At 45.0% G+C, this 14,890-nt stretch overlaps 1 protein-coding gene across 2 annotated transcripts; it reads left to right on the top strand.

The window, feature by feature from the left end:
* Positions 1 to 2,706: 2,706 nt before the first annotated feature.
* On the top strand, positions 2,707 to 14,526 carry LOC135453351 (haloacid dehalogenase-like hydrolase domain-containing 5). 2 transcript variants are annotated; one of them, XM_064724316.1, is made up of 9 exons: positions 2,707 to 2,816; positions 4,161 to 4,370; positions 5,012 to 5,124; positions 5,832 to 5,925; positions 7,081 to 7,114; positions 8,019 to 8,193; positions 9,880 to 10,068; positions 12,258 to 12,691; positions 14,140 to 14,526. In XM_064724316.1, the coding sequence occupies exons 1-8, from the start codon at positions 2,778 to 2,780 to the stop codon at positions 12,688 to 12,690; spliced, it is 1,287 nt and encodes a 428-aa protein (XP_064580386.1). In that variant the 5' UTR covers positions 2,707 to 2,777; the 3' UTR covers position 12,691; positions 14,140 to 14,526. The 2 variants fall into 2 exon arrangements, with proteins under 2 accessions (XP_064580386.1, XP_064580387.1); XM_064724317.1 differs by lacking the exon at positions 14,140 to 14,526 and adding an exon at positions 13,032 to 13,441.
* The last annotated feature ends 364 nt before the right edge of the window (positions 14,527 to 14,890 follow it).

The following is a 14,890-nucleotide window of genomic DNA, read 5'->3' on the forward strand; positions in this document are numbered from 1 at the left end:
GTTTTATTCTAGCTCAAAGGATTGTGATGATTCCCTAGTGGTAGCCAAAGAATTGGGATCATAGACAGCCATCCCTGTAGGGATTGAAGCTCTGCATCCCCTACTGCTCTTGGCTTGTGAATCCTGGGACAGGAGGCAAGGTTGAGCCTGGTCAAAGTCTTATGGGTGACTAATAGGTCTGAATGAATGGCATCTGCAGCCCTGGAGATTTTCTGTCTAAGGAACACAGTATTGAACAGCCAGGTCTGGGTCTGTTCAGCATTTCTGGATGCTCTCAGTATTTATATATTGCAATCTATTGTGAATAATCCACTCCAGAACAAGCTTGATGAAGTGATCAGACAAAAAAATTGGAATTGAAAAAGTGGAAAGCATAGCTGCCAAATTAAAACTAAAAAAAAAACCCAGAATAAATCAAAAGCTCAATTTTTGGTAGCAAACAGACAACTAACATCACAAACACATTCTTCTCTCTTCCTGGCAGCAGTGCAGCTTTCTCTGCTTTGTAAGAAAGCAGCAAACAATGTCTTTATGGCTTATAATAATTTGTTGTAGATTTGCTTAACTGCATACTGGAGATAACCAAACTAGATTTAAGCAGGGGAAAAAACAGCTGATTCTTATGGCCTGATACAGTCTGAGGGCTTGGTGATACCAATGGTAGATCCTTCTGTCACTGTATGAATCTACAAGATAAAAAAACACACAAGGGTAAAGGCAGGTCAGGGACAGAGTGATGGTAACAGAAATACAAAAGAAGAATAAATGGAAAGAATGGGGAAAAACCAACGGGATTGTAATTACAGTCATGTTCAAAGGAGTATGACCAACAGCATGATGTAAAAGGCAGGTTTATAGACAGGGCTGATCTCTGCCAGCCAACACAGCAAAGGAATAAATGCAAGAACTGCAGTGTAACTGCAGGGCAGACTGGCTGCTGCCTGGCCCTGCTGTGCCAGATCCTCTCTGTAGCTCTGAGTGTGGAGCATTTTTGAGCTGAGTGCTCTTGGCTGCATCTGAGGGAACAAATTGCACAGTAATTATTTCTCAGAGTGGCCCATAGCAAATCCTGTGTCCTGCCAGGCTGTGGAATTGCTGGTGGAGCCAGGGTGGGGAAGCTGCTGTGGTCACAGCCTGGAAATGGATCCTGTTTGTCCTGGAAAACGGAGCAGTGGGCAGGCTCTGCTCAGCTCTGAGTGCAGCTGTGCTGGGATGTGTGTGTGCTGCCAGGCTTGTGGCTCATTCCATCTCTGGAATGCCCCAGCCCTGAGCACATCCAGCTTGGAAAACAGGTACTGCATGTATTCTTACATGTGTGCTTCAGGGTCCTGCCCTGTGTGTGGTCCTGGCTTGAGCAAGGGGATAAACTCTAATTGTGTCTGCTGCATCGATTTGGGCCTGCTTTTGTCTCTTAGAAATGCATGTGTGTGTTTATTTAATGCCAGCCATGGCAGTGCTGCAGAGGGAAGGCACCTTCCTTGTTCTGAGTCCTGGGGAGTGCAGTGCAGTCACTGAAGGATCAGTTTCTCCTCGCAGCCACAGGGGTGCTGAGGAATATTTGTTGGCAGCACTAGGAAATAAGTGGATTTACCTAATCAGCATTAGCAGATGAGCAAGATAAACAGAGACAGCTTTGCAGAGTATCCATTAACTAATGACATTTTGTGCTGTGTGTCTCACTTTCAAGTTTAGCTGCAGGGGTGCAGAGCTGAGGGACTGTAGTGGCTTTCTCCCAAAAAATGAATCCCAGAATGGATCAGTGTCGCAGACATCTTTTTATGAAAATCCTTGCCTTAGGATTTTTTCTTCTTGAGAAGCTGAAAGGCCTCAGGAACAAAATGTAAACAATGATTATCTGCTGCTGTGGAATGCAACAGGTGCATCTGGGATTGGTGTCATGTGGTTGTTTCTAATCACAGTCAGCTGGCTCTGACTCTCTGTCCAAGCCACAAACCTTTGTTATCATTCTTTGCCATTCTATTCTTAGCCAGCCTTCTGAGATGAAACCTTTTCTTCTATTCTTTTAGTATAGTTTTAATGTAATATATATCATAATATAATAAATCAAGCCTTGTGAAACATGGAGTCAGATCCTGGTCTCTTCCCTCACCCTCAGACCCCTGTGGCCACTGTCACAGATCAGTCTGGAAGGGACAACTGTGGGATATCTGCTCCAGCATCCCTGCTCCAGCAGGGCCATCCCAGAGCACAGGGGATGTGTGTTTGTCCAGGGATGTTTGTCCAGACACTTCAGGGGTAGCTCCAGTGAGACAACTCCACGCCCTCTCTGGACAATGTTCCACGCTCAGTCACTGCACAGGGAAGAAGCTCTTCCTGGGCATCAGTGCCCAAATGCTTGGCACCACCAGGCAGAGCCTGCTCCATCCTCTCGGCTTCCCTCAGCCTTTCCTTGAGGAGAGATGCTCCAGCCCCTTCATCCCTTGGCCGGGCAGAACCGGACAGAATGTTTCTTCTGCTGCGTTAGTGAATCGAGCACAGTTATCTCCTGGCTCGGGATGTTGCGCTGCCCGCTCTCGGCAGTGCCGCCGGCCGCGGTGCTCCGGAGGAGCGGAGCCCTGGCAAGGCGCGGCGGTGCCGCAGCCCCGCTGCCCGGCTGACGTTGTGCCGTGACGCGGTGACGCTGCCGGTGAGTGACGCGGGCCGGGCGGGCGGTGCCGGCCCCGCACTCGCTCGCCATGCGCCGGGCGCTGCCGCCGCTGCGCGCCCTGCTCGGGGCCGCCCGCCCGCCGCGGCCGCCGGCGCCCCGCGGGGAGGGGATGCGCGGGCCCCCGGCCGGGCGGAGCGGGCACAGCGCGGTGAGCGGGAGCGGGGCCCGGGGCGGGCGGGCCGGGCGCACCGAAAGCGAAAGGGACGCGGGGCGCGGCGGAGCGCAGCCGGGGATGCCCGCGGTACCCTCGCTTCCCCGGGACTCCGGGATGGATTTCCCGGGCGCTGCCGGCCGCAGCTCCTGTCCCGGGGCTGCGTGTGCTCCGCTCTTACAGAGCGAACCAGGGAAACTCCTTCCGACCGCTGCCGGCTCTGTCCGCGGCACAGCACTCCTGCCACCAACAATTCCTTCAGGGCCAAAAGGGAAACAAAGCTGCTGACTTCAGTACCTCTATCTGTCATGATATCTATCATATATATATATATATATATATATATATGTTCACTTCTTTCCTTATTGCTTTTCCCCCCTTTCTTTTTCTTCCTGCTAGTGTTACTCACTGTAAAATTCCCATTAGTAACCTGTTATCTATACATCTGTTATTCATATGTCGCAAAATTAACGTAAAGGATCGCATCTGCTACAAAATTATTCCAATGCCGCTGTAGTTTCAGCAGTTTCTGGTACCCATTCACAAAGCCTGGGAAGACTGCTCTGCATTTATTAGCGAGCCTTTAGCAGCATCTCTGCAGCAGTTGGGACATTTCTGACCTAGCTTTCCTGAAACGGGTGCAGGCTATGTGGAGACCAGGATTTCAGGGGTTTTGTTCTTTAAAGGGTGATGATTCTACAGAGGAGAGAAGATGAGGCTTCAGGGGGAGTTCTTGCATGTGAAGACAAAACCCCAGCCTAATTTAAATGAATGGGAATGCAATATATTTCCAGTGTTGATGTTATTAACCCGGGCTTACCACAAACACCTTGGAAGGGAGCAGCCAAGTACAATACTTGTGGTACTTTTGCCCAAGACCTGCCTACTGCTGAAAAATTTACTTTTGCATAGTTTGTTAGTATCCTGTGGGGGTTAAGCCATTAGAGTGTGACTCACTGGCACAGCAGCATGTGTTTTGTACCTCTTGGCATCAGTTTAAGTTAATTTTTCCCTATCCTCTGAAACAATCTGGAACTATTTGTAAGGCAAAATAGCTCTCATGAGTGTGTATGCAGAAGGCAGAGGGAGTTGTGGTGCTGCTTGTGTCAACACGTTTTTAGCATGAAGATGTGCCTGTAAGGCACAATAAGATGTGCAGGGTTATAGCTCCCCTGCTCTCACTGGAGGTGTCTGTTCTCAGGGGGCTGTAGCTGCTGTAAACTCTATTAAACATGTAATATTGAATGCAATATGTAATATTTAACGTAATATGTAATATTGGATGTAATATGTAAGGACATGCGTAACTAATGTGCCCTCTGATTTCACCCCTCCTCCCAGCCCCGCGTGCTGCCATCCTTTGGGTTCCTGTTTGACATCGATGGGGTGCTGGTGCGAGGCAGGACCCCCATCCCTGCTGCCAGAGCAGCCTTTGGCAAGCTGGTGAACCCTCAGGGACAGTTCCTGGTGCCCGTGGTCTTTGTCACCAACGCTGGGAACTGCCTGCGCCAGAAGAAGGCTGAGCAGCTGTCCCACCTGCTGGGGGTTCCAGTGAGTCACCTCAGTGCCATTTATTGCATGTTAAATTGCATGTCAGATGTGTTATTTTCCATTAAATGCTGCTCAGCTCATCAGGGCTGCTTTTCCCTTAAAGCCCCCTGATGTGCTTTGCTGAAAGTCAAAAGTGCTGTCCAAACCTAACTGGTAAAGGCACTGGTTTTTCCAATAGTAAGGCTAAATGTATTTATTGGGAAAGATGGTAAGTAGTGATTCACAGGAGCATCTTTCCACAATAATAGCAACAGGCTGGTTGCTACCTGTCCTGTTGAAGGGGTGGGGATGTGTAAGCTAAAAGAAGGTGGTAATCTGGTACAATTAAATCACAGCTGCAGTTTAGCAAAGGGCCCACAATTGGAACCGGTTCTGATTCTCCTTCCCTTGGTGATTTTATCAAACCAGGAGAGAAAGGCTTGCTCGTGTTGAATAGAGTTGGGAGCTGAAAGGGGGATGTGTGATAACTTGTCAGTAAGGTTTTTTTTTTCTCTGGCATATTATCAATACATCATTTGTGAAAGGAGAAAATGCTGATTGTTATGTAATTCCTGGAATCTGTCACATCTGTTAATTGAATCTATGTATGAACAACTTCTCTGGAATACAAGAGAGTCCTTTTGTTTTTAAATCCCAAACAGATTTCCCAAGATCAAGTGATGATGTCCCACAGTCCTCTGCGGATGTTCAAGCGTTATCATAAAAAATGTGTCCTGGTATCTGGACAAGGACCCCTTCTTGATATTGCTCGAGAGTATCTTTAAAAAAAGAGTTTAAAAAAGCCAACAACTTTGTGCCAATGTGTTTTCCTTAATCAGGTTCAGGGGAGCCTATGGATGAAGTGAAAATCAAATATTTCAACCCTACAAATGCAGTAATAAATAGTAATGATAGCTCCTAGTATGGTGCCAAATTTATGTTTTGAATGTGGTTTTATACCAAGTGCCCAAAGGACTTGAATTATATTGATATCATGGTGGTTTCAAAATTTCAAACTGTAACTTAATAACCTTAACTTTTGCATAAGCTTTGCTCAGGCTTCCATTAAGTCCCTTCTGCACTTCTTCCTTCAGTGGGATTTTCATTGAAGTCGGTGTAAATCATAAGTTGTAAAAATGTATATACAACTTTTAAGCATAAGTATAGAGTATAAGTATACTCTATTTGAAGTACAAAACTGAGAAAAAGGTATTGAAGGTACTGTCTCTTAGAAATGCATTTCTAAATTCAAAATTCATTAGGCTTGGCTCAGAGAGGAGAGGACTGAAAACAAAACAGAAGAATTTTAGTCTCTTATTTATCAGATCAGCTTTTTGCCTCACAGAAGGAAAATCTGTCTTTGATGTTGCTTTCATTGCTAACCAGTTTGTCAGTTGAGTACCTCTAAATGGTTAAGGTGGAATGAGCAGTCAGAAAACCTTTCCCTGTGAGCAGCTGTGTGTCCTTAGCTGGCTGCCCCAGCCTTGGCTTCTGCCAGCCCATCACCATTGACACCCTGCGGGAGAAACGCCCTCTGCTCGATGCAGTTGACCATGACAGAAGACCCAATGTCCTGGTGAGTGACGTTTGTGTTTCAAACCTCTCTGTTTGCTCCTTGCATGACATCCTACAACAGGGATCAATATTTGGCTACCAAGCTAATGCTGCTCTTCTTACACTGTGTTTTGACTTTTCTGCTTCCTTATTTGTTTTATTACAACATTCTCAAGAACAACTCTCTTCTCTCAGTAGTAATTCTTTAACCCAGCCTTTGATTTTATAGCCTGCTGTTGTGGGAAAACTCACAATCTAATATAGGTACCTAATGCAAAATCTGCCTTGGAAAGCTGATCAGCTTCCTCAGAAGGCGTGGAAGATCACATAAGCTTTTCCCTGAATATATGATTGTGTTGCTATTGTTCCTGACCCATGAGGTTGCTTTGATTGCAAATGAAAGCTTTGAAGAGAAACAATTTTCCCTCAAAGGACTCCGTTTGCTGTTTACATCACAATTTAAATGTCAGCAGTGGGTACAGCGGTTCCAGCTGGATTGTGCAGAATTAAAGCAGAAGTGAATATATCTGGGTGTGCTGTACCTGCTCAGGGCCAGCCTGCAGAGTGGATTTCCTCACTTGCAGTAAGGACATTCTCTGTGGCTCACAGGATCATAGCTCAGCTGTGGGAAGGTCAAGAACCTGCTAAAGTGTTTGTCACCACACAGAGTAAATAATGAAGTGCAGACTCTTAATTGTTCAGCAAATATATTACATGTTATACAGTGCATTCTTTGTTAGAAGTGTTAAAGAAAAACATCTCAAAATCTGTTTTTCAAATGTCCTGGTACTGCTGGAGGCCTCTTACTCCTGTGGTAAAATAAACATCCATACTTTCCTACACAAGTAGTTAAAAGAACTAATTAAACAAGTAATTTAAACAACTGAAATCGCAACACAAGTAATTTTCACAGCTGGAGTTAAAAAGCTCCAGAGCAGCTGAGGAGAAGCAGGAGGCAGGAGCAGGTAGAGCACAGTCACTGCTGTCCCTGTGCCAGAGGTGTCACCTCAGAGAGGAAACACAAGTTTCTGAGTGAGCTGACATCAGGAATATACCAATATAGAGTGCATTTCCTATTGGAGGGGCAGGAGGCAGCTGTGGGAGCTGAGCTGGAATTTATTCTGTTAAAAATAGATGTTTCATCTTGTAGAAAACTTTCACTTTTTTCTTATTGCAGTCCCCGTCTGCTGTGGAGCTTCCCAAGATTGAGGGTCAGTTATCCTTATTTAACTTGAATCTATCCATTAATAAATTATTCTATTCCATTCCGTTCTGTTCTATTCTATTCTATTCTATTCTATTCTATTCTATTCTATTCTATTCTATTCTCAGAAAATATTTTTTAGATTGCTGGGCACTTTCAAAATTTGTCTGAGACAATCCTAAAATTTCCTTGTTAATGACATCTGTCGTTCATTTGAAAGCATCACGTGTTGTAAAGCTATTTTTTAATGTGTGCAGTTTTCAGCCACTGGCTTTTGAAGTTTGAAGGATATATGAGGTCTCCTTTCCTTTTCATCTGCCTTTAACAGATTATTGTTGCTCTCCTTTCATAATGAGCTGATGTTCATTATTCAGAAATAATTAATCTTGTTCTTACAAGTAGTCAGGATCAGCTGTAGTATGAGAAAGGTGTTGTGTTCACTCTCCTCTCATCTGAACTACGGGAAAGTAGAAATTGGACCTTAGATTTAAAAATATCCATGTCAGATTATTGCTGGAGATCAAAGCAATTTTCAAAAACGACATCCAAATTGTGTTCTGAGGTGAACAAATCAACATCTCTGGTGTTGTATTTAAATACTGTGTGTAAACAGGGAACTCAGAAGTTATGGGAGACTTAGAAATACAATTTAGAAGTTGATATTGTAATTTCTGGAGAAACTACACCTGTAAAATAAAATTCCTAAACCTGTAGATTTTACAGTGGGTAAAATCTTGTTACTTCTGAGATTTCTCTGACTGGATGTGCATGTGATATATTAAGCCCCTAAATTAATGTGAGTGTTTGATCAGTTCCCGGTTATTTTAAGTGACTTGTTCAGTCTCTTTAGGCCAAGTTTTCAGTGCCCTGTTAACAATTCCATGGCTGTTGTGTGCCTGTGCTTCTGCCAGCTGTGGTGCTGTTTGGGGAGCCGGTGAGATGGGAGACCAGCCTGCAGCTGATCATTGATGTTCTGCTGACCAGTGGCTATCCTGGCAATCCCTACGGGCAGGAGAGCTACCCTCACATCCCTGTGCTGGCCTGCAACATGGACCTGATGTGGGTGGCTGAGGCACAGTCCCCAAGGTGAGTGCTTTGTTCATGCCACTGGCATTTATTTGGGGTTTTTCCAGCAGGATTCAGAGCCAGCCCTTGAATACAGAATGCTTGGTGGCTTGGCTTTGAGTGCGGCATCTCTAATGCACTTTCAGCTAATGCTGCCTGGCTGCTGGCTGCATTATTGCATCCAGGAAATCACTTCTCAAGAGAAAAGCTGCTTTTAAGCTCTAAACCTTTTGTTTCCTCAGTCCCAGAACAATGGAGAAAGAGAGGTTTTTTCCTGAGGGCCTCAGAGCCTCGGTTCAAAGGCAAAAATGAAAAAATTATCAAGGCCATTGTTTCATTTCATTAGGTCCCTCTTTGGTATTTTTCTTTTCCTGGGAGGGTAAATGCTGACCCTGCTGGTTGAAAGCAGTGAGTGGTTCTGAGCTGAGGACAATGAGTGAGCTCTTTAGGGAACACAAGGAAAACCAAGCAGAACACACAGAACAAGGTGCCAGGACCTCTTAGAGAGCTTTTGTTTGATTTGGCTGACAATAGAAGGTACTTCTTTAATAGGTTTGTTTCCCCTCCCTTCCCCTCAGTCTGTAATTTGAAATAGAAATTTCTTACTGTGACTTGGTTGCTGCCTCAGTCCTGGGTCAAAGATCTGCTCAGATGCCAGTCTTTGGAAGCAGAGGCCATCTCTAATTAACACACTGGAAAAGAGATCTGTGTGATGGCTTCAGGCTGCACTAAGGCAGCCAGGATACCTCCCGTGAGCAATTTTAAAATTAGATAAATCTGTTGTGCCATCCCAGTAATGTGGGTTTATTGTGGTGTCAGTTGTTCAGCTAATCAGCACCAAATTTTCAGTGAACCAGCTGCAGAAATATTGAGTGCTGAGCAGAATTTGGTAGTTGCAGGACACGATTTATTCCTAAAAAATAATGAAATAAAAAAGCCTAGTTTGATGTTTTAAATCTGTGCTTAATGTAATTTGATTTGGTATTATACCTGTGTAGGTTTGGGGATGGAACATTGATGGATTTGATTTGTATCTGTGTAGGTTTGGACACAAAACATTTGTGGTTTGGATTTATATCTGTGTAGGTTTGGACACAGAATGTTCATGGTTTAGATTTATATTTGTGTAGGTTTGGGAATGGAACATTCATGGTTTGGTTTTATATCTCTGTAGGTTTGGTCACAAAACATTCATGGTTTGGTTTTTTATCTGTCTAGGTTTGAACACAGAATGTTCATGGTTTGGATTTACATCGCTGTAGGTTTGAGGATCGAACGTTCATGGTTACATTCATGATTTGGTTTTTTATCTGTGTAGGTTTGGGGATGGAAAGTTCATGGTCTGGTTTTTTTATCTGTGTAGGTTTGGACACACAACATTCATGGTCTGGATTTATATTTGTGTAGGTTTGGGCGCGGAATGTTCATGGTTTGGTTTTACATCTGTGTAGGTTTGGGCATGGAACGTTCCTGGTTGCATTCATGGTTTGGTTTTTTATCTGTGTAGGTTTGGACACAGAATGTTCATGGTTTGGTTTTATACCTCTGTAGGTTTGGGCATGGAACATTCATGGTTACATTCATGGTTTGGTTTTTTATCTGTGTAGGTTTGGGCATGGAACGTTCCTGGTTGCATTCATGGTCTGGTTTTTTATCTGTGTAGGTTTGCACACACAACATTCATGGTTTGTTTCTATATCTCTGTAGGTTTGGGCACGGAACATTCATGGTCTGTTTGGAAAACATTTACAAGAAGATCACTGGCAGAGACCTGAAGTACGAGGCGCTGATGGGCAAACCCAGCAGGCTGACATACCAGTATGCAGAGCACCTGATCCGGGCCCAGGCCCTGCAGAGGAGCTGGGAGCAGCCCATCCAGACCCTCTATGCTGTGGGGTAAGGTCTGCTGAGCCCCACAGGTGCAGCAGGAACCCCCAAACCCTCTGTGCTGTGGGGTCAGGTGTGCTGAGCCTGACAAATACACCAGGAAATTACTCACAGTGTAAATGCCAGCCAAGAAAAACACATAACCCTTACCAGCTTGTTTCTCCTGCTATTAAGACCATCTAACTTTCTTGGTGCTATGGTGTATCTTTCATGACATTTCTTATCTTAAAAATTAACGATGCTTTGCTCTTTTTACGTGTAATTTCTGCAGGAGCACAAAAAGTGTTTTATATGCAACTAAGATTTCTCCTGATTTTTTATTTAGTTTTTTTTCTGAAATAGGCTGTGTGAATCTAACACAAAGGGTTTGCCTGGGTGTTTATTCTGTTAGGTTTAGTGGTGTAACACCAACTCCCTTTGAGCAAAGGACAGTTAGAGACTGCAGAGCTGGACTTGATCTCTGAGGTCATTTAGGTTGGTCATATGCTACTGCATGTGCTGCCACATCACAGAATCCTTTTCAGAGATAAGGATAAAGCTGCATTGTATAAAAGACTGTTTCAGAGTCTCCAAGATGTTTGGCAATATAATAAGCTCATTCATGGGCTGCTCATACCTTGATTTTCTCTCCCCTTGCCCCAGAATGGAGAGTGATTCATGAAAACGGTGCAATAAAATAGCTGAGGGGTTGGACTTCTCCCTGTCTGTCTGATTCCACACAAAGTGGTGTAAAGTACACAGTAAAGTGTTAGATGAAATTGAAGAATACACAGAATAATTAGACTCCACAGTCTGATGTAGTTATGAAGTGGAAATGTATTGTCAGCAGCCAACACAAGCGATATAGCTCTCATGAAAGCTTGTGCCCTGAGCCTCGGTCTGACCCACATCTTCATTCTCAAAGATATTCCATGTTCATTACATTGCACAACATTGCCATGCATATTTAAACCCTGGCCCCTCCTGTCCTCGCCTCACATGGTAATCAGATCCAGGTCCTTCTGGGCACGCATTGTTTGCTGTGGTGTTCGCACGGGGGTCTCTCAGTGATCTCTGAGGCCGAAGGCTGTGGTCTTCCTCATGACTGAACTTTGGAACTTTTCTCCTTTGCACATGTATTTTGGTCCCTTGGTGTTGTCATTATAGCGCAAGAGTTCTATTGTCATTACATTGCAAGGGTCCCATATTGCTAGAGTTTTGTACCGCCTTGATATTTCTCATCGGCAGCTCCTCCAGGCACTGCCTCTCCCTTGTCCTCACAGCAGCCACTGATTCCAGTTCTCACCAATCCACTCTTTTATAACACTCTTCTTATTGGCTACAGGTGTGGCCTGTTAGCATCAGGCCTGCTCCTGATCTTTAGTAATTGGTTCAGCTGTAACTCTTTAGGGGATAAGATTACATTCTGTACCACCTTCATTCACCCATCCTGTATCCCCCTACACCTTGGTGCTTATCTGAGTACATCTGTCGGCCTTGATCAGCTTGGAGACTGAGGAGCCCCTTTATCTGGGTTTCTTGCATCTCTTGGTCTTCTCCTGGTATTGTTCTTGATGCAAGAAGCTTCAGAAATTTGCATTTTCCTATGCCCTTTGTATCATGGCAGAGGCTTCTTAAATAAAATGTTAAAATTCAACGCATAATTCTACAAGCTAAAATTAAAATGCTTCATTCATATTGCTAACTCAAGTGAACTCCAAAAATCTCTTGTAAGACCCGTGTCTCTGGGGCTGTTGTTTGAGTCCACCCCAGGCTGGCTATGGACCCTGGTCCACACGGTCTGACATGGACCAAAGCAAAAGATGAGAAACGCTCTTCTCCATGTGGGAATGAGTGTCCTGTTCATTGGCTTGGGAAGGGACACCTCAGACTCTGGGGACCTCCCAGGTGGAAAAGAGAGCGTTGCTTTCTTTCAGGGGACCTTTAAACCCGAGGGAATGGGGTGGGGGAAGAGGACTGCAGTCAATGGGGTCCCATGGAGGAGGAGTGAGGGGAGGGGGAAAGACCATGTGATGGGATAAGGGAAATAGCAACCTACGTGACATAACATACTCAGTACAAACTTCCATCACCCAGTGCCAAACAACAACCAAATAAACTATTTAGTGCAATACAACAACCTCTATTTCAAAATGACGCAATGCAAGAATGCCTTTGGCAGCTGCAGCTGAGGCGCTGACCGAGTTTGTGCTTTGCAGGGACAACGTGATGACGGATGTGTACGGAGCCAACCTGTACAACCGCTACCTGCAGCAGAGCTGCCCCAGAGCCCGGCTGCAGGCCAAGGCTGCTGCAGGAACAGCCCCTGCCCAGCTCCCCCAGCACCTCCAGCCTGGCCTCGGCTGGGACACGGAGCTGGCACCTGCGGGCACAGCCCCTGGCCTCGGCTGGGACGCGGAGCTGGCCCCCGCAGCCGCTGCCCGCTGCAGCTCCGTGCTGGTGTGCACAGGGGTGTACGACCCCCAGAGCGAGGGGGCCGTGCCCAGCAGGGACAGCGTGGCTGAGAACGTGTTCCACGGGCACAGGGATTTCAGCTTCGACCCCGCCCTGGTGGAGCCAGACCACATTGTGCCCGATGTGGATGCTGCTGTGGACCTGGTCTTCCAGCTGGAGAACTTTGCACCTCGTTGAGGTGAGGGGATTTCTTAAGGACCACTCAGTGCTGTGCTTTTCTTGCCCAAACACACTGTGCTTTACAGGGGTGCCACAAAGTGCTGCCTTCCAAATTTTTTAACCTCTGAATCAATACAATTAGGTATGGTTATTAGTAGTACATGTGTGTGTTTAATTATATTGAATATCAATAATGCTTTTTATACTGCTTCTAAATATGTAATTTATGGCTGGAGTTACCCCTTATTGTCTTCCTCTTTGTTATGTTAGGGACTTTAACAGCAATATTTCATAGTAAACTATTCATGTACTGGTACTTAAATCCCTCCATAACATCACCTCCTTTTGTTTGCTGGAAGATTTAGCTTTTAGGTGTTGATGATCTTGAGGATACCAGATTGTGGTGCTGGGGTCACTCTGTCCATTCCACGTGGGCTGAACAGAGCACAACAAGTATTAATGCCTGGAATTCTGCAAGTACTGAATGCTCCCTTCAATCAGAGTGGAGTTCAACCTGTTCCACTTTGGACTTGCTCTCATCTGACCTGCTGCTGCCTTTCCTTTCCTGCTGCCTGTTCTCCCATGTCCCTGGAGTTTTATTGCTCCTCTGCTGTGTGAAGCCTTAATTGTGTTGGAACTCCATAGTCCGGGAAGGGAAGCAGCAGACCTGGGTGCCCTCTGTGGCCTTTTTGCTCTTTGCCTTTCTATGTGCATTCCCTTCCCTTCCCTTCCCTTCCCCTTCCCCCTTCCCCCTTCCCCCTTCCCTTCCCTTCCCCTTCCCCTTCCCCTTCCCCTTCCCTTTCCTCCTCCCCTTTTTTGAATTTTGAACCTTAGAAAGCTTTAGCAGTTTTGTTTCCTGTGTTTCTGTGAGTTGGGACTTTACAGTGAATCAGTGACTACTGCTCAGCCAAAAAGTGCCTCCTAATTTACTTGAAGCCTCATACCACTGTGGTAATTAACTGGCCTTTAGTGTAATATATTTCATCTCATGTTGATGTTATATGTTGTTTGGTTCGTGGATTTTATAGCTGTTAGTTTAAAAAGAAAAAGTAATTTATTTTTTTATTATTTTCATAAAATACTTCTAAAGTTTTCATCCCAAAGATGCCTTTGAAAATATTTTTGTGTTGTTATAACACATAAGCTTGGAAAACGTAACCCAATTAATTGTTTTAAACCAAAGTCAACTTACACACAGAGATCAATCCACATTAGGGACTAGTCAGGTTTTTAAGATTGGTGGTTTTTTTTCAAATCAGGAATTGCACAAACACAGCCTGGGTGTTCATTCTCCCAGGTTCCTGCAGGGCTCTCAGAATGACCTCCTGGCCAAATCCCCCCCTGCTCTGGGAGCCCAGGGCTGCTGTGCAGTCAGGTTTTGTGGTGTGTTCCTCTGTTTGCAGTCAGATTTTGTGGTGTGTTCCTCCGTTTGCAGTCAGATTTTGTGGTGTGTTCCTCTGTTTGCAGAGCCCTGCAATCCCCCTGCCCTGCCGGCATTGTTGGTTCCTCTCTCGCAATGGTTCCTGAGTAGCTGTCAGTGTCTCACTGCGTGCAGTGGGAGGACACTGCCCTGAACAGTTCATTTCCTGCTTCTGCACTGGAAAAGTATTTACAGCAGCACATTCTTGCCTTTTTATTGGTACAATGAACAGATATCCACCTGTTCCTTTAGCACTTTCCTGTCACACACAAGGTATTTGCAAAGAACGCTGAATCTAAGTAAAGATTGTAATTCTGTAAGCTCAGGATGATTTAAAGCCACATTGTTTCAGTACTAAAGCATGTTGCAAAACTCTCTAACTTCACCAGAATTGGTGAAGCAAGGAATAAAAATGTTGGGAGTTGCTGAAGAACAGAAAAGGTTCTGTGTGTTTCTCCTTTTTTTCTCTACAATGTGCATGAACACTTCAAAAGGTTCAAGAGAGAACTGTATATGGATCTCTTAGAGCTCATCCCTCATGGAAACATTAACATGAAATGTGTTTGTGGAAAAGGAAGACAGTCCCTTTTGCTCTGTCACATCACAAATCTAAAACCCTCCAAGGCTCAGAGTATTCCAGATTCTCCAGCTCCATGGACTGAGCTCCAGCCTGGTGAGAGGCAGACCCTGAAAAAGCCAAAATGCTGAAAAAACAGCAGATGGAAAGAAAAGAAAGGAAATTTTAGAAATAGTGACCTGGATAAAACTACACACAGAAAGCAGCTGCCAAAAGAGGTG

Source organism: Zonotrichia leucophrys, chromosome 12, assembly GCF_028769735.1.
Source record: "Zonotrichia leucophrys gambelii isolate GWCS_2022_RI chromosome 12, RI_Zleu_2.0, whole genome shotgun sequence".
Taxonomy (NCBI): domain Eukaryota; kingdom Metazoa; phylum Chordata; class Aves; order Passeriformes; family Passerellidae; genus Zonotrichia; species Zonotrichia leucophrys.

What these genes read in the sequence shown, in the direction of transcription:
- LOC135453351 (XM_064724316.1), top strand. Translation starts at nt 2,778, where the DNA reads ATGCGCGGGCCCCCGGCCGGGCGGAGCGGGCACAGCGCG. An exon ending in ACAGAAGACCCAATGTCCTG is followed by an intron (nt 5,926 to 7,080) that starts GTGAGTGACGTT and finishes TTCTTATTGCAG; the next exon opens with TCCCCGTCTGCTGTGGAGCT. An exon ending in GCTGAGGCACAGTCCCCAAG is followed by an intron (nt 8,194 to 9,879) that starts GTGAGTGCTTTG and finishes ATATCTCTGTAG; the next exon opens with GTTTGGGCACGGAACATTCA.